The sequence below is a fragment of the Lithobates pipiens genome, unplaced genomic scaffold, assembly GCF_037356315.1.
Source record: "Lithobates pipiens isolate NorthernLeopardFrog02 unplaced genomic scaffold, aLitPip1_a1.2 Scaffold_16, whole genome shotgun sequence".
Taxonomy (NCBI): Eukaryota; Metazoa; Chordata; class Amphibia; order Anura; family Ranidae; genus Lithobates; species Lithobates pipiens.
Genome location: NW_027507748.1, coordinates 307,837,310 through 307,855,044, shown reverse-complemented (window position 1 = coordinate 307,855,044; position 17,735 = coordinate 307,837,310). Strand labels below are relative to the sequence as shown.

At 42.5% G+C, this 17,735-nt stretch overlaps 1 protein-coding gene across 1 annotated transcript in view; it reads left to right on the top strand.

The window, feature by feature from the left end:
• The window catches only part of AMPD1 (adenosine monophosphate deaminase 1), a 162,239-nt gene that overhangs the window by 75,884 nt on the left and 68,620 nt on the right, over positions 1-17,735 (top strand). The window contains exons 4-5 of the mRNA XM_077481594.1: positions 5,955-6,120; positions 13,008-13,227. Coding sequence (XP_077337720.1) covers positions 5,955-6,120; positions 13,008-13,227 — 386 coding nt within the window. The remainder of the gene's footprint in view (positions 1-5,954; positions 6,121-13,007; positions 13,228-17,735) is intronic.

Sequence of the window (17,735 nt, the reverse complement as noted above, 5' to 3'; positions counted from 1 at the left end):
AAGTAACTGTGACTTTTTTAAAAATATTCTATAGACGGGACTAGCGAAGGAAGTGAATGTTGCCGCCTCCATCAGCGAGATTGATTTGTCATGTGATTTGATCTCTCGAATCACATGACAAATCGCTCCAATGTGAACCTAGGCTTAAAGTGGTTTTAGAGGCTGAAGGTTTGTTACCTTCATGCATTCTATGCATGAAGGTAACAAACCACCTCTGTGCTGCTGCTTGTACAGCCCCCCTAATACTCACCTAAGCCCCCTCTTGATCCAGTGATATGCACAAGAGCCTCAGTTGTCCTCTGCTCAATTGGTTGAGACAGCAGCAGGAGTCATTGGCTCCCACTGCTGTCAATCACAGCTAGAGAGCCAATGAGGAGAGAGCGGGGGGTTGGGCCAAGCCTCAGCTCTATGTGTCTTATGGACGCATAGGGCAGGGCTCGGGAGTGATCATGCACCAGTGCTCCCATGAACCAGGAGCGCCGGCAGTGGACCCGAGAAGAAGAGAATCAGAGCTGCTCTGTGCAAAACCACTGCATAGAGCAGGTAAGTATGACATATTTTTTATTTGTTTTTTTTTAAAAAAGCTGACCCAGTTCACACCTGTGCTTTTTATGTGTGCTTTTGGTGTGGCGTATTAAAGAAATTCCTGCTTTCTGCATCTTTGATTTGCTTTCATCAAAACATACATTATATAATGGAAAAGGCTAAGAAATTGCAAAGATGGACTTTCTAGGCACACACATAGGATAAAAAGTATTTGAAATTTGTAATTGGATAAAATTAAAAAGGTAATGTGCAAAACATAAAAAGAACACACATCATACTAATGATGACATGGAATATATGACGCCAGCAACTCAAATAACACCTCCAAATATTGTAATCTAATCCAATAGGATAGACAATAAAATATGATATAACCAGTTGCAACATCCAAAAGGAATAAAAAAGGAATCGGGTGCATGGAATAGTTGAATCGCAGTGTGAAGTCACGAGAAGATTTTCCGCTCTACATGTTGCACGCACAATTGCACTTCTTCAGGGGCTTACAGATCTAATAAACATGTATAAAACATCAAATGAGTATATATATATATATATATATATATATATATATATATATATATATATATATATATATATATATATATAAAACATACTATCCAGTACATAAAGCAATGTAAACAATGAAATGGTCATTTCAGTGAGATATAGCAGGATGAAGCCCATGTCTGGTGACCATCGGGGGGGAAAAGCAACAATCCTCCAATGGGGACGCAGCCACACATTACACATTATATAATGGTAATTAGATTAGAAACCGCTCCTGCCAAAAACGCTGATAACAGCCTGTGTGTGCATGGACACATAGGATAACATGCTGGGAGTTACAAATTTGGATTTGGATTTCTCTTCTGTTCTTTTATTTTCCATCTTGTTCGTTTATAAAAAATAAACTATTAACAATTCTATTTCTGAAAGCATTCTTAATTTACAGCATTTTTTTCACACCTGCCTAAACTTTTGCATAGTACTGTATGCCTCGGCAGGAACTATAACTCCCGCCGCTGAGCGTAACCCATTCAAGTGAATGGGGCTGCACTGCGACTACACTTGTCTCGCAGTGGTGGCTGGTGCTCAAATAAACCCCCCCATCAATTGCAGCCTCATTGTGCCCATCAAATGAGCCTCATTGTGCCCATCAAATTGCTCTTTGAAGAGCAATTTGAACACAGATTGCACTTCAAATAGCAAAGCCTTGAGGAGCAATAACACTAACCTCAAACCTCAACAAAAGTAAAATAGGACTTGTTTTAATGTAGCACACTATGTAATTAATACCATGGGTATCACTGGGCCTGATTTACTAAAGTGTGACTACAGAGTACAGATGAAGCAAACCATTATTTGCTTTCAGGGGTCAAGTCCTGGGGAAAAAAGTGTGGGAACTCCCACCCAAGATCCACTCCCCCACCAAAAAAAAAAAAATGATACGCTCATATGCACGAACACTTCAAAAGTGGTATTTTTCATCCAATTTTCGTATTGTGTGTATGAAGCTTAACTGTTAGTACATAAAAAAAACAATCCTCAATATACATAAATATGGTAATTCTCTGAATAATCAGCATTCATTCAATTGTGCTTCCATGCAAATGTGAACATCATGTTCTGATCTTTATTGGGGAATGTTATTTTGTATATAGAGTGTTTATGTGGTGAGTCTACACTTTTCATTGAACAGAGTTTGGATAACACAGGGTTAAACGGAAAGGTCATAAATTAACTGCACATTATGTGGACAGAATGCTTGGGGAGATAGTGATGTGTTCCTGCTTAGGAGATGTATGTTAGCTTGGAGGGCTGCAAACTTTGCAGGACTCCAACATACTCGCTGCTATTCCAACCCTTCACATATTTCCACATAAACTTCCCTCCTGGCATTAAACTTTGCCAGGTATTGTGCTCAGCTTACCACCCCCCTTACCACTGATGTTCCTCCCTCAGCTCACCTCTCTCCCTGCATGTCCTATGAGCAGAATAGCTGTGCTCCTCCTCTGGGTTCTCTCATCATATGGCACTGAAGATAGAGGAGGGGGAGATTCAGTGGGACACACAGAGCAAGTATGCAGGAGACTGGGGGGGGGGGGGGGGGAGGATGAGGAGACAGAAAATCAGGAGGGGCCGGCGGGGAGGAGCGCATCATGAGAGGTCTGACTAAATACAATCTCATAGCAGCAGCTAGCTGTGATTGTCAGGTAGATCGAAGAGGAAGCTGTCATGGGGCCCCCTACTGGCAATGCCTGAATGGTCAGTTCACCCCTGGTGTGCGGCACTTACTATTGCGAGCTGTATCAGCGGCTGCTGGTGTAGCACCTGCCACACAGCTCTGCTAAGGGGAACTGAGTTCCTGTTGTGGAAAAAGTACAGGAAATCCGTTCCTATGCGTTCCTGCAGGACTTGAGCCCTGTTCGCTTTAAAGATGAATTTCATCCTACCTAACCAAAATAACAGTTTGAAACCTAATAGTTAGTGCCTTCATGGCGATAAAAAAACTATACTAGTACTCAGAGTCTAGGATTGTCTTTCTTGCAGGGGAAGTTCCCCATGTGCTACCTTGCTTGCGCCACTATCTTAAAGGCTAAGTTCACCTCTTTTTTTTCTAAATTCCAGCTCCCATATGTACCAATAGAGCATTAATGTACTTCTTTTGCAGAAATAAAAGGCTTTCTATTTATCTTACACAGCTGACCTCAGTGTCCAGTTTGTTACATAAGAAAAACTTCTCCATTACTTATTGGACAGACTTTTGGATGTGAAAACTGTTAAGACACCTGAAGGAGTTCACCTTACTTTAATTTTGCATAGATCGTTCATTTGGCAGAGTGTGCAGGAGCTAAGTGATCAGATAACAATACACTATACAATCTGATTGTGCAATCACCTTTAGATCTACCATCAACTTTGTAGTGCAAGGGCCTGCTTGATTGGATACAGAGTGATTGGATAGATGGTGGTCTCCTATTATATAAATCTTGGTTTATATAATAGGTTTTGGTAAATCTAAAAGAGATCTACAGATATTCTACAATCAGACTGTATAGTTTATGGCCACCTTTATACACCTAAAAGTAACTAGTTGCGCTTTGGGTGCCATTAATTGTTAATGGTACACCAAACACAGAAGAAAACACACATTTTGCCACGTGAAAAGAATGAGCAACAAACTCAGCAAAACGCACAGTAAAAAATGTGCAACCCGCAACACAGCAAAATGTCCCATGGGCTACTTTGTCATGTTCAACGCAGCCCATTGAAATCAATGCATGTCATGGAAACATTAGCCAAAAACCTGCACTTCCACTATGTTAGACATGAATGGGCCCTGAAAGTGAAATTGGTTTGTTTACACAAGAACAATGAGGCTCCATTCATGTCTTAAACCTGATTTTGTTTCACTATGTGATCCAGATCTTTACGGCCATAAAGCCAGGTACAGTCAGAACTCAGTAGATCAGAGAGGGGCACAGAAAATGCTTTCCTGACACCTCTTGTGATTGATGCTCTTTTAGTTTTAAAATTAAGTTCACTTGAAGTCAACTGACTATCAAACCTTTTATTGTCTACAGATCAATAGTTTGTCTAAAAAACTGGCACAGCTTTAGAAACAATGTACATTTAGAAGTCTGTAAATTTGCAGGATTAAAAGTATACTTGGAATCTTTTGGCTGAATCAATCTATAAACTGGAATAGCGACACCCTCTAGTGATGAAAAGTGAAAATACAGTTGCAGACAGTTTTCCTTGTTGCTTTATAAGATCTCCACTAAAAATAATCTAAGGGTTCTTTTACATTTCCATTGCCCTCTGAAGAGTGATCCATGGTGGAATGTTTTTCAAATGGTGTTTGACAGACAGGATACATCACCCCCTCATCACCTGTTTTAACTCTGTAAATTCTGCATGTGTTCAATCCACATGTAGTTTCAAGACGGTTGTTGTGCAGCCCCATTTGCTCGAGGGCCTACAAAGCAAGACATAATGGCTGTGGCATGTGTACAACCACATTTGGCCTCTGTGTTCTGTTAAGGAGGATGCACAGGGGCCTGTAAAACTGCAGCTCATCTGCCTGTTTTCACTGGCCCCCAGCTGCAAGTGTAAATTAGGCCTAATTATGTCAGGAAACCAACTGTCAGAGAAATATGTAGACTTATGCTGGAAATGCTAATTACCTGGCTGTGATGCTTACCAAATGCTTCAGTACTTTCAGTGTCAATGACCAGGGCCGTCTTTAATATTGATTGGACCCTGGGCAAAACTTGCCCCCCCATGCAGTTTAGCTCTCCACCTGCTCTGAGACATACAATAATTAGAAGTTTGACTCAAAATCAGTTTACTGAATAGTTAGTGTATCATTACCACTCACTGACTGGTTGCTAGAGGTTACAGCACACATTACGGCTCACTAATTAGTTGCTAGAGGTTACAGCACATGATTTATGCTTGTTGATTGGTTGATAGAGATTACTGGGGATATGACCTCAAGGGGGCATGATATACATATCAATGCCACCAACCGCTGCTATTTACATATGAATGCCGGTAATTTACATGTAAACACAGGGTCTGCAGGTGAGTCATCTGTACACAACAATTGGGCAGAGCTGGGCAGCATTAGTAGCAGCACTTTACACTGAGATATTGGGACACAACACAGGACTAAAACCTCAAGGAACGAGGGAATCTAACCACTTCAATACGGGCACTTAAACACCTTACAATAAAAATCAGTCACAATAAAAATCGCTGATCGCCGCCATTACTAGTAAAAAAATAAAAATAAATTATTAATAAAAATGCCATAAAACTATCCCTATATTGTAAACGCCATAACTTTTGCGCAAACCAATCAATAATCGCTTATTGTGATTTTTTTAACCAAAAATATGTAGAAAAATACGTATCGGCCTAAACTGAGGGAAAAAAATTTTTTATATATATTTTTGGGGGATATTTATTATAACAAAAAGTAAAAAATAATGCATTTTTTTTAAAATTGTCGCTGTATTTTTGTTTATAGCGCAAAAAATAAAAACCGCAGGGGTGATCAAATACCACCAAAAGAAAGCTCTATTTGTGGGAAAAAAAGGACGTCAATTTGGTTTGGGAGTCACATGGCACGACCGCGCAATTGTCAGTTAAAGCGACGCAGTGCCGAATCGCAAAAAGTGGTCTGGTCTTTGACCAGCAAAATGGTCCGGTCTGTAAGTGGTTAAGAGCTTTTCTATGCCCATATAAACATGTAATATATGGGAGAAATTTTAATTTAATACATTTTCACTTATTTTAAAAATAGTATATACTCAACTGAAGTTTAAATTATTTAATACTTTTTTCTTTAAAACAATGATTGCTTATGGAAATGTAATATATTTGATTTACTTGTTTTACAGGTGACAGTTGATGATTTTGAGTTGGCTGGAAAGGGTCTGTTTCGAGCATTGACCATAAGGGAAAAATATATGCGTGCATCCTTACAGAGACATCCAAGAACAGTAGCTCAGTACCTCCGAGACATTGAAGGTAGAACTTGGAAAGAGGAAGATGAGATCTATCCAGGTAAGACATGCAAAAGGTGCAATATGTATGTATATATTAGGGCTGCCACCTTCATCTCGAACACCTATTAAATTACACAGGTTCTGTGGCTGATTAAGGTGGTAATTCAACCCTAGTGTGTGTGTGTATATATATATATATATATATATATATATATATATATATATATATATATATATATATATATATATATATATACCCCCTTAGGAGCCACTGGTTAAGAAGATGGGTCCTTTGTTCTTTTCCTCGACCTCCATAAGAACTGCCATCTGACACACTAGGTTGAGTGTACAAAGCATGCAATACCACTGAAAATCACTGAAAGTAATATCTGGTAACCAGTAATAATACCATGTTCAAGGAAACAGGATCTGAACCAGTTAGTAAAGGTTATTACAGTGCCTTTCAAAAGTATTCACCCCTTGGCTTTTTACCTATTTTATTACATTAAAGCCTTTAGTTCAATGTTTTTTTAATCTGAATTATATGTGATGGATCAGAACACAATAGTCTAAGTTGGTGAAAATAGAAAAATATATACATAAAACTATTTTTCAGAAATAAAAAACTGATAATTGGCATGTGCGTATGTATTCACTCCTTTGTTATGAAGCCCATAAAAAGCTCTGGTGCACCAATTCCCTTCAGAAGTCGTATAACTAGTGAAATGATGGTCACCTGTGTGCACTCTAATGCCACGTACACACGATCGGAATTTTAGTCGGAAAAAGCTCTGATGGTTTTCCCGATGGAATTCCGCTCAAGCTGTCTTGCCTACACATGGTCACACCAAATTACGATAGTTTAGAACGCGGTGACGTACAACACGTACAACGGGACTAGAAAAAGGAAGTTCAATAGCCAGTAGCCAATAGCTTCTGTCTCGTAGTTGAATCTGAGCATGCGTGATTTTTGGCGTGTCGGAATTGCATACACATGATCGGAATTACCGTTGGGTTGAGTTTTTCCGTTGGGAAAATTGAGAACATGCTATCAATTTTTGGCTGGTGGAAATTTGGACAGCTAAATTCCGATGGAGCATACACATGGTCGCATTTTCTGATGAAAAGCTCTCATCAGTCTTTTTCTGGCCGGAATTCCGATCGTGTTTACGCGGCATAAGTTTCACATGATCTGTCACACATTTTTGAAAGGCCCCAGAGACTGCAACTCCTAAACAAGAGGCACCACTAACCAAACACTGCCATGAAGACCAAGGAACTCTCCAAACAAGTAAGGGACAATGTTGTTGAGAAGTACAAGTCAGGGTTAGGTTATAAAAAAAATACAAATCTTTGATGATTCCTAGGAGCATCATCAAATCTATCATAACGAAATGGAAAGAACATGGTACAACAGCAAACCTGCCAAGAGACGGCCCCACACCAAAACTCATGGACAAGGAGGGCATTAATCAGAGAGGCAGCACAGAGACCTAAGGTAACCCTGGAGGAGCTGCAGTGTTCCACAGCAGAGACTGGAGTATCTGTACATAAGACGACAATAAGCTGTACGCTCTATACAGTTGTGCTTTATGGCAGAGTGGCAAGAAGAAAACCATTACTTTCAGCAAAAAAACAGCATGGCACGTTTTGAGTTTGCTGAAAGGCATGTGGGAGACTCCCAAAATGTATGAAGGAAGGTGCTCTGGTCTGATGAGGCTAAAATTGAACTTTGGCTATCAAAGAAAACGCTATATCTGGCGCAAACCCAACACATCACATCACCCAAAGAACACCATCCCCACAGTTAAACATGGTCTTGGCAGCATCATGCTGTGGGGATGTTTTTCAGCAGCCGGGACTGGGAAACTGGTCAGAGTTGAGGGAAAGATGGATGGTGATAAATACAGGGATATTTTGAGTAAAACCTGTACCATTCTGTGTGTGATTTGAGGCTAGGACGGAGGTTCACCTTCCAGCAGGACAATGACCCCAAACACACTGCTAAAGGAACACTTGACTGGTTAAGGGGAAACATGTAAATGTGTTGGAATGGCCTAGTCAAAGCCCAGACCTCAATCCAATAGACAATCTGTGGTCACACATGAAGATTGCTGTTCCCAAGCGCAAACCATCCAACTTGAAGGAGCTGGAGCAGTTTTACAAAGAGGATTAGGCAAAAATTTGAGTGGTAAGATGTGGCAAGCTCATAGAGGCTTATCCAAAGCGACTTGGAGCCGTGATATATCTGCAAAAGGTGGCTCTACAAAGTATTGACTTTAGGGGGGGTGAATATTTATGCACATTGACTTTTTCTGTTATTTTGTCCTATTTGTTGTTTGCTTCACAATAAAAAAAAAATCTTCAAAGTTGTGGGCATGTTCAGTAAATTAAATGATGCAAATCCTCAAACAATTCATGTTAATTCCAGGTTGTGAGGCAACAAAAGATGAAAAATGCCAAGGGGGGTGAATACTTTTGCAAGGCACTGTATATTGTTACCCGATATGGCAGGTAAAGAGGTAAGCATGAAAATACATTAACAAAGGCAATAACACAATTTAGCATACAGGGTAAGTAATATGAACTAGGCCTAAGATGACACTTGACATCCAGATCAGTATAAATGGTAGTAAGGTCACCTAAAGTGCAACAGTGGGCAGTAATAATGCTTGATTTACCATATACAGGAGACTATACTGCTATACTGAATTGCATAAATGGTGACTAAGGTAGGCCTAGACCAATTAGCTGTGCACTGTCCATAAAAAGAAGAACAATAAGCAATAATAAGAAAGGGAAGAAGGGATCAAATGGGACTTGCACGATGGTTTTGCTGGAGGAGCAGTCCTTTGTGTTGTTCTTCTGCCAGCTATCGTTGGGGCCCTTTAAGAATCGGTAGTGCAGGTAACAACAGTTTTCTTAAACCAGCGTGCAGTATAGTTGCAGTAAATATACAATAAAGATGCAGTCAAGGTGCAGTATTGGTGTGGTACAGGTGCAATGTAGATGCAGATCAAATGCTTTTATAGTTCAGTATAACTGCAGTATAGGGTTGGTATGGGTGTAGTATAGGTTAGTAGAAGTGCAGTATAGGACTGGTATAGATGCGGTATGTGTTCGTTGCACTTGGTGTCCTGCTCCTAATGGCTCTGTTTCTGCTAGAAGTGTCAATAATGGGCGGATAGCCCTCTCATCAGTTCCCAGGATGCTGCTGTGGATGCTACCTGTATAAGGAGGCCACCTCAGTCTCTCTCTAAAAGCCTCTGGTGATCAGCAGTGGGAAGCACATGGTGAGTGGATGCTTCAGCTTCTCCATGGCAGTGGTGCAGGATTTGTGATGCAGGCGGTCCTGTGCTGCCTCCAGGTGTCCTAAGTCTAAGGTTTGCATCGCTGCAGGCAGGTGAATCCTTGGTCAGTTGTGCTCTTTCTCTCTGAAAGTAATTTTTTTTTTTTAGTATATGCTATACAATTGTAAAAGACAAGACCTGGGACACTTGATTGCCTCAAGGAAAACAGTAATGTATTGCGCAGTGGGTGTGGCCTAATTGTGAGTGTTATGCATTGAATACAGGGGTCAGGAATATTTACTGTGCAAAATGCAGGGGACAGGAGTGTGAAATGCATAGTAGGAGTCATGAGTACAAAACAAAATATATAGCAGTCAGGGGTGAGGGCTAGTGCTGGAAAGGGGGGCTGGATATGTGCTGGGGGGGCACTCTGGGAGGGAGAGGGCAAGTGCTGGAAGGGGGGTTGGATATGCGCTGGGGGGGCACTCTGGGAGGGAGAAGGCTAGTGCTGGAAGGGGGATTGGATATGTGATGGGGGCACTCTGGGAGAGAGAGGGCTTGTGCTAGAAGGGGGGTTGGATATGTGCTGGGGATCACTCTGGGAGGGAGAAGGCTAGTTCTGGAAGGGGGATTTGATATGTGCTGGGGCTCTCTGGGAGGGAGGGAGCTAGTGCTGGAAGGGGGATTGGATATGTGCTGGGGGACACTTTGGGAGGGAGGGAGCTAAGTTTGGAAGGGTGGGGGTTGGATATGTGCGGGGGGACACTCTGGGAGGGAGAGGGCTAGTGCTGGAAGGGGCTTGGATCTGTGCTGGGGGGCAGTCTGGGAGGGAGAGGGCTAGTGCTGGAAGGGTGGGGGTTGGATATGTGCTGGGGGCACACTGGGAGGAATAGGGCTAGTGCTGGAAGGGGGATGGATATGTGCTGGGGTGAGCACTCTGGGAGGGAAAGGGCTAGTGCTGGAAGTGGGGTTAGACATGTACTGGGGGGCACTCTGGGAGAGAGAGGGCTAGTGCTGGAAGGGGGGTTGGATATGTGCTTGGGAATAAAAAGATGAATTCCCCTTGAGGTTTTCAGGCAGCGGCAAGAAGCAGAAATGAATATATAAAAGTATGTTTATTTTATTTGTTCAAAGGGCATAATCGCCATCATAGATTTAAAATACGGACTCTGGTGCATGTTGTTACAGCATATCAATGGATAAAAGATACATGCATCACTTGATACAAAAGTAATTGCAAGAACAATTTACAAATACAGCAATTTTTCAAAAACTACAGAAAACATCCCTGCTACCCCGATGCATTTCGACCTTCAGGGTCTTCTTCAGGGTGGTACAGAGCCAAAGAGGGGTGATTTAATTATGTATTCTGCAAACAATCAAAGGAAAAAAAAAAGAATTAAAAAAAAAAATTTAAATCAAAAAATGAATTGGTTATCATAACTTGTCTCAGTATTCGCAGTAATATTTACCTGTTCCACCGAATTATTACTGTTCGACCAGAGACTTTCATTAAGATCTGTAAAAAAGTTTGTGTCTTCTCTCAAAGGATCATCCTGGGTCCGCTGCCCTGCTGTTTTAACCCACTCCACCCACCCACCAGAATTGGGGGGCACTCTAGGAGGGAGAGCGTAAGTGCTGGAAGGGGGGTTGGATATGTGTTGGGGGCACTCTGGGAGGGAGAGGGGTAGTGCTGGAAGGAGGTTGGATATGTGCTGGGGAGGCATTCTGGGAGGGAGAGGACTAGTGCTGGAAGGGGGGTTGGATATGTACTGGGAGGGAGAGGGCTTGTGCTAGAAGGGGGGGTTGGATATGTGCTGGGGTGACACTCTGGGAGGGAGAGGGCTAGTGCTGGAACGGGGGGTGGGATATGTGCTGGGGGGCACTCTGGGAGGCAGAGGGCTAGTGCTTGAAGGGGGGGTTGGATATGTGCTGGGGGGCACTCTAGGAGGGAGAGCGTAAGTGCTGGAAGGGGGGTTGGATATATGTTAGGGAACACTCTGGGAGGGAGAGGGATAGTGCTGGAAGGGGGTTGGATATGTGCTGGGGAGGCATTCTGGGAGGAATAGAACTAGTGCTGGAAGGGGGGTTGGATATGTACTGGGAGGGAGAGGGCTTGTGCTAAAAGGGGGGTTGGATATGTGCTGGGGGGACACTCTGGGGGGGAGAGGACTAGTGCTGGAACGGGGGTTGGATATGTGCTGGGGGCACTCTGGGAGGGAGTGGGCTAGTGCTGGAATGGGGGTTGGATATGTGCTGGGGGGCACTCTGGGAGGGAGAGGGCTAATGCTCTAATGGGGGTTGGATATGTGATGGGGGCACTTTGGGAGGGAGAGGGCTAGTACTGGAAGGGGGCGTTGGATATGTGCTGGGGGTACTCTAGGAGGAAGAGGGCTAGTGCTGTAAGGGGGGTTGGATATGTGCTGAGGGGGCACCCTGATAGGGAGAGGGCTAATGATAGAAGGGGGGTGGATATGTGCTGAGGGGGCACTCTGGGAGGGAGAGAGCTAGTGCTGGAAGGGGGGTTGGATATGTGCTGGGGGGGACACTCTAGGAGGGAGAGGGCTAGTGCTGTAAGGGGGGTTGGATATGTGCTGAGGGGGCACCCTGATAGGGAGAGGGCTAATGATAGAAGGGGGGTGGATATGTGCTGAGGGGGCACTCTGGGAGGGAGAGAGCTAGTGCTGGAAGGGGGGTTGGATATGTGCCGGGGGGGGACACTCTGGGAGGGAGAGGGCTAGTGCTGGAAGGGGGGTGGATATGTGATAGGGGGCACTCTGGGAGGGAGAGGGCTCATGCTGGAAGGGGGGTTGGATATGTTCTGGGGGGGTGCTCTGGGAGGGAGAGGGCTCATGCTGTCAGGGGGGGTTGGATATGTGCTGGGGGAGCACTCTGGGAGGGAGAGGGCTCATGCTGGAAGGGGGGGGTTGGATATGTTTGGGGGGGTACTCTGGGAGGGAGAGGGCTAGTGCTGGAAGGGGCTGTCAGGTTTCAAATTCACCCCACACTTCTGGCATATGTCCTTTCTCATACCAAAGCACCCCCCCCCCCAAAAGCACATATCATTTTAACCGCCCAATCCCTCCACTGTACATATTTTTAGTTTCCTCCTTCCCAGCCACTCTCTCCCCCTCCTCCCTGTCAATCTACAAAGCATAGAAAACTTTGTATAGACCTGAAATTAGTGTTTATTCCTGCTCCCCCTCTTCCTCCTGTTTGTATATACAGAGCTGAAGGAGGAGGAGTGAGACAGGCTCCCGGGACGGCGGGGAGGGGAAACATGCATCATATGGTCACAGACCTGCAGACATTTCATTCCCGGTGCATTTCGGTCTGAATGATGTGTCTGGAGCAGATGAAAAACAGAACACATCATTCAAAAACCGGACTGTCTGGGAGAAACCCGTACAGGTGACAACCCTGGTAGAGGTGTCGGGGAACAAATTCAGCATCAGACCGATGCTTCATCCACCTAGGTGAGTATGATTCTTTAAAAAAAAAAGTACTTCTCTTTTAATTAACAGATGGTAATTAACATGTAAATAAAAAATACACAGATGTGTAATTCACAAATAAATATTTGTCACTAAATCTACCAGGGTGACACGTGATAAAAACATCATCAAGGTAATATCCTATTTGTTCTTTCTTACAGAATTCAGCCCCCCACCACAAAAGGGAGAAGACCCTTTCAGAACTGATAATCTGCCTGGTGACATCGGATACAAGGCGGCAATGAAAAATGGAGTGATTTATATTTACCCAGACAAAGATGCCCTATCCAAGGGTAAACCTAAAGATTTCAACTACCCGGATCTTCATGAATTTGTGGATGATATGAATTTTTTGATTATGCTTATTGCTCAAGGGCCTGTGTAAGTACCAGGGCAAAAAGGTAAACATATATATTACCTTCTCTTCTCACGTTAATCCTAAATGCCGGGTTCACTCCAGCACGATGCGGGAACTGGTGCGATTCCATTACTGGTTGCCACATTGCATAGAACACTGCCCTGTGCGATCCGCTGTGGATGTCGATAGAAAGTCAATGACACCTACAGATCGGTTCGCATATCGCAGTGCGAACTGTGAATTCAGACAGGAATCAGGTCGCATGGGTGTGAACACCCATGTGATCCGATTCTGGTGCGGACAAAACAAATGGGGCCTGCATCATTTTGGTCCGAATGTGATGCGAATTCAGTCATACAATCTGTATGACTGAACTTGCATAGCACAGACATTGCGTGTGAATCACGTGCAATGTCTGACATCGCACAGGTGTGAACTGGCACTAAAAGCGCTGCCAACAGGAACTTAAAACTTTGAAATTTTGATGCCACCTCTCTTGTAAATTCACCTCACAAAATTTTAATATCTAAAACAAGTAACTATTTATCCCCCTTTTTTCTAGCCCATCCAGCTCCCCCCAACTTTGTAACATTTGAACAGAAAACTAGACCTGATTAAGGGATTCAAAATTGATGACTGTGGCTCCAAAATTTGGGCTATAAGTGGAAAATTTGTCTCAAGTACTGTCCTGTTTCAAATGCCGCTTTACGCATTGACATACACCCATTGACTCAGTCTGAACAGACAATATGGTTACTTGCTGACATCAACAGGCAGCTTAACTCTTCAAGACACAGAAGCTGAATCCAATACAATTTTACTTCAACTCAAAAAAAGAGAATCCCTAAATAAGGCATTACTATGTGGGATTTTCATAGTAACACACCATATAAGTATAAAAATCCAATATCTTTATTAATACAAAATTTAAAAAACAGTCTATTACAAAATCTCCAAAGGTTTTTTTTTTTTTTACCTTTTTGTTGTGGACTTTTAATAGACTGTTTTTTTTTTTTTTTAATAAAGATATTAGATTTTTTTTAAAGATTTTTTTGAGTTAATGTAACAATACAGGATGTGGTACTAATAAATCCCTTAGTAAAGGAGAAAGGTGTCTTGCACCCCTCACCCCCAATTCACTTATATTCTTTCGCATACAATTTTACTTCATCTAATGGCAGTACAGAGAATGTTTTTCCGGTCTTTTGAAGTGTAAAAAGACAATGACTTCCTTGTGTATAACTGTGAATAACTAACTCTGAGTGAGGGAACATGAAAGAAATTCAAAGGACCTAGCTAGGAACTAAACAACCAGCAATGAGCAGGAGGAGAGGATAGAAGATACCAAAATCACATTAGTAAACAAGTTGCAGTGGCTCAAAACTGCTAATAGATGTCAAGATACTACAGAAAACTTCTAACCTCATGCAATACAATATAAGACATAAAAAATACATCAACGTGGGGGCAGAACAAGTACCGAGTTATGATATGATCTTACTGCATATAGTATGAGATGTCACTGTTTAGTTAAAGAAAAAACTTTCCTCTGATGATTTGATGGAAAGTGCAGCTTGTGCTCTCTTGTTAAGCTTAGGGGAACAATATTGAAGTTTTTCAACTGGTAAGCTTTATCAAAAGGTAAAACATTCATGTTGTCCTTTTTTTCCTGGTCAAAAGTTTTTATTAACCACTTCCCGACCAGCGCACGACGATGTACGTCGGCAGAATGGCATGGACAGACAAATTGGCGTACAGGTACGTCCATTTAAAATTGCCACCGTGCCATCGCGTGCGCGCTGCCGGCGGTGCATGCGCATGCCAGTTGGGACCCCCCTGAGTCCGACCGCGGACTCTATCGCTGCGGGGATACCCGTGATCGTCTCATAGGGATGGAGAACGGGGAGATGCCGATGTAAACAGCATCTCCCCATTCTGCCTAGCAACAAGTGATACTGATCTCTGCTCCCCGTGATTGGAGCAGAGATCAGTGATCTGTAAATCACAGCCACGCCCCCCACAGTTAGAAACACGCCCCTAGGACACACTTAACCCCTACACTGCCACCTCCTGGTTAACCTCTTCACTGCCAGTGTCATTTACACAGGAATCAGTGCATTTGTATAGCACTGATTGCTGTATAAATGCCAATGGTCTCAAAAATGTGTCAAAAATGTCCGATGCGTCCGTCATAATGTCGCAGTCCCAATAAAAATCGCTGATTGCCGCCATTACTAGTAAAAAAAAAAATATTAATAAAAATGCCATCAAACTATGCCCTATTTTGTAAACGCTATAACTTTTGCGCCAACCAATCAATAATCGCTTATTGCAATTTTTTTTTACCAAAAATATGTAGAAGAATACGTATCAGCCTAAACTGAGGAAAAAAATATTTTTTATATATTTTTTGGGGATATTTATTATAGCAAAAAGTAAAAAATAATGCGTTTTTTTCAAAATTGTTGTTTTTTTTTTGTTTATAGCACAAAAAATAAAAACTGCAGAGGTGATCAAATACCACCAAAAGAAAGCTCTATTTGTGGGAAAAACAGGACGTCAATTTTGTTTGGGAGCCACGTCGCACGACCACGCAATTGTCAGTTAAAGCGCCGCAGTGCCGAATCGCAAAAAGTGCTCTGGTCTTAAGCCAGCAAACAGTATATAGCAATAACAGTACCGTATATACTCGAGTATAGGTCGATCCGAATATAAGCCGAGGCCCCTAATTTACCACAAAAAACTGGGAAAAGGTATTGACTCGAGTATAAGCCGGGGGTGGGAAATGCAGCAGCTACTGTAAGTGGCAAAGAGGGTCAACAATGCCCATCTGCAGCTGCATGTCTCACTGTGTCTATTGCATTCCTCCCTGTGTCCTGTGCAGATCTGCCTACCTCACTGTGTCCTGTGTATACCTCCCTGTGTCCTGTGCAGATCTGCCTACCTCACTGTGTCCTGTGCAGATCTGCCTACCTCACTGTGTCCTGTATATGCCTCCCTGTGTCCTGTGCAGATCTGCCTACCTCACTGTGTCCTGTGTATACCTCCCTGTGTCCATTGCAGCCTACCTGTGCTAATCTTCATCCTTTGTGTCCTGTGCATGCCTCTGTGTGCCCATCTGCAGCCACCGATCAGCGTGTCATAAAAACATACGGCGGCCATTCCAGTATTCAAAAGCCGCGCCTCCTCTTCGTCTGTGATAAGCAGAACACTCAATTTCCCAGCAGTCAGTTTTCAGCCTATCACGGACATCCGCTCGTCCTCGTCTGAGGTATGAGGATGAGGGGATGTCCGTGATAGGCTGAAAACTGACTGCTGGGAAATTGAGTGTTCTGCCTATCAGACGAGGAGGAGGCACAGTTTTTAAATACTGGAATGGCCGCTGTATGTTTTTATGACATGCTGGCCACCGTCTGTCTACATGACATGCCTGATCAGGTAGGCAGACGGCGGTGACTCGAGTATAAGCCAAGGGGGGCACTTTCAGCCTAAAAAAAAGGGCTGAAAATCTCGGCTTATACTCGAGTATATACGGTATATAGTAGAGAATATTATCAAAATAAAAAAGATGATTAATATATAAACTGTGAATATAAAGATATGTATGTAATAATTATACAAACATTTGATTATTCAAATAAGTCTGGGGGTTTAGTATGGGTTTAAATACCCCAAAAAATGCATACTGTATTATTGAGTAAAACCCTTTATATATATTATAGTTTAATGGCAAATAATATTTATATTTTGATAGAATAATGAGTTTTAAAAGAAAGGTAAAGTACGAAAAGTGAAGCATGAAAGAGGAGAAAAAAGGTGAAGAAGTCCACAGGGTCGACCCAAAAACCAGCTCATGTTACATTGTAGCTGTATGGATATTCAAGTATCCATGAATTCAAATATATTGCCTCCTAAGCAATTAGACACTCAAATAACTAAGTATACAAGTATCTAATACGTAAATCAGCTACCATGGCAGAAGAACGGATTCATTAAATGTTGGTGGGAAGTGATATTTTATCCAGGGGTCAAATATGGGGAGTTGGTCTCTTTCAATCGCTATCATTTTAGCGTGAGACATGGAAGTGTTCAATCTGTTTTTTTGTCTCAGCCATCACCAGGATAGGGGACCTCCATGCCCCTTGCAATCGTTTTTTTTTTTTTGCAGCTGTGAGAAGTTGAACAAATAGTTTGAATTGATTGTGTGTTATAAAATTTGGTTTCAGATTGAGTATTGCTGTGGTTGGATCTGACTATTTTTTGTTTAAACATTCTGGATGCCATTTTGTCCTTTTTTCAAGATGATTTTAGGCAACTGTCTGAAACAGCAAGAGATTCTAGGTGGCATTAGACTATGACTAAATTGGAAAAATGTCCGGTTCTTGCGGTAAATTTGAAGAATCACAAAACCTCAAAGTTAAAATATGTCAAAGGATCAATAACAGCATTATTTTAAATGAAACATGTACAACAATAACTACACTAAGCATTATTTGTATCTACAATGGCAATCCCTTTGGCAGTCACTTTT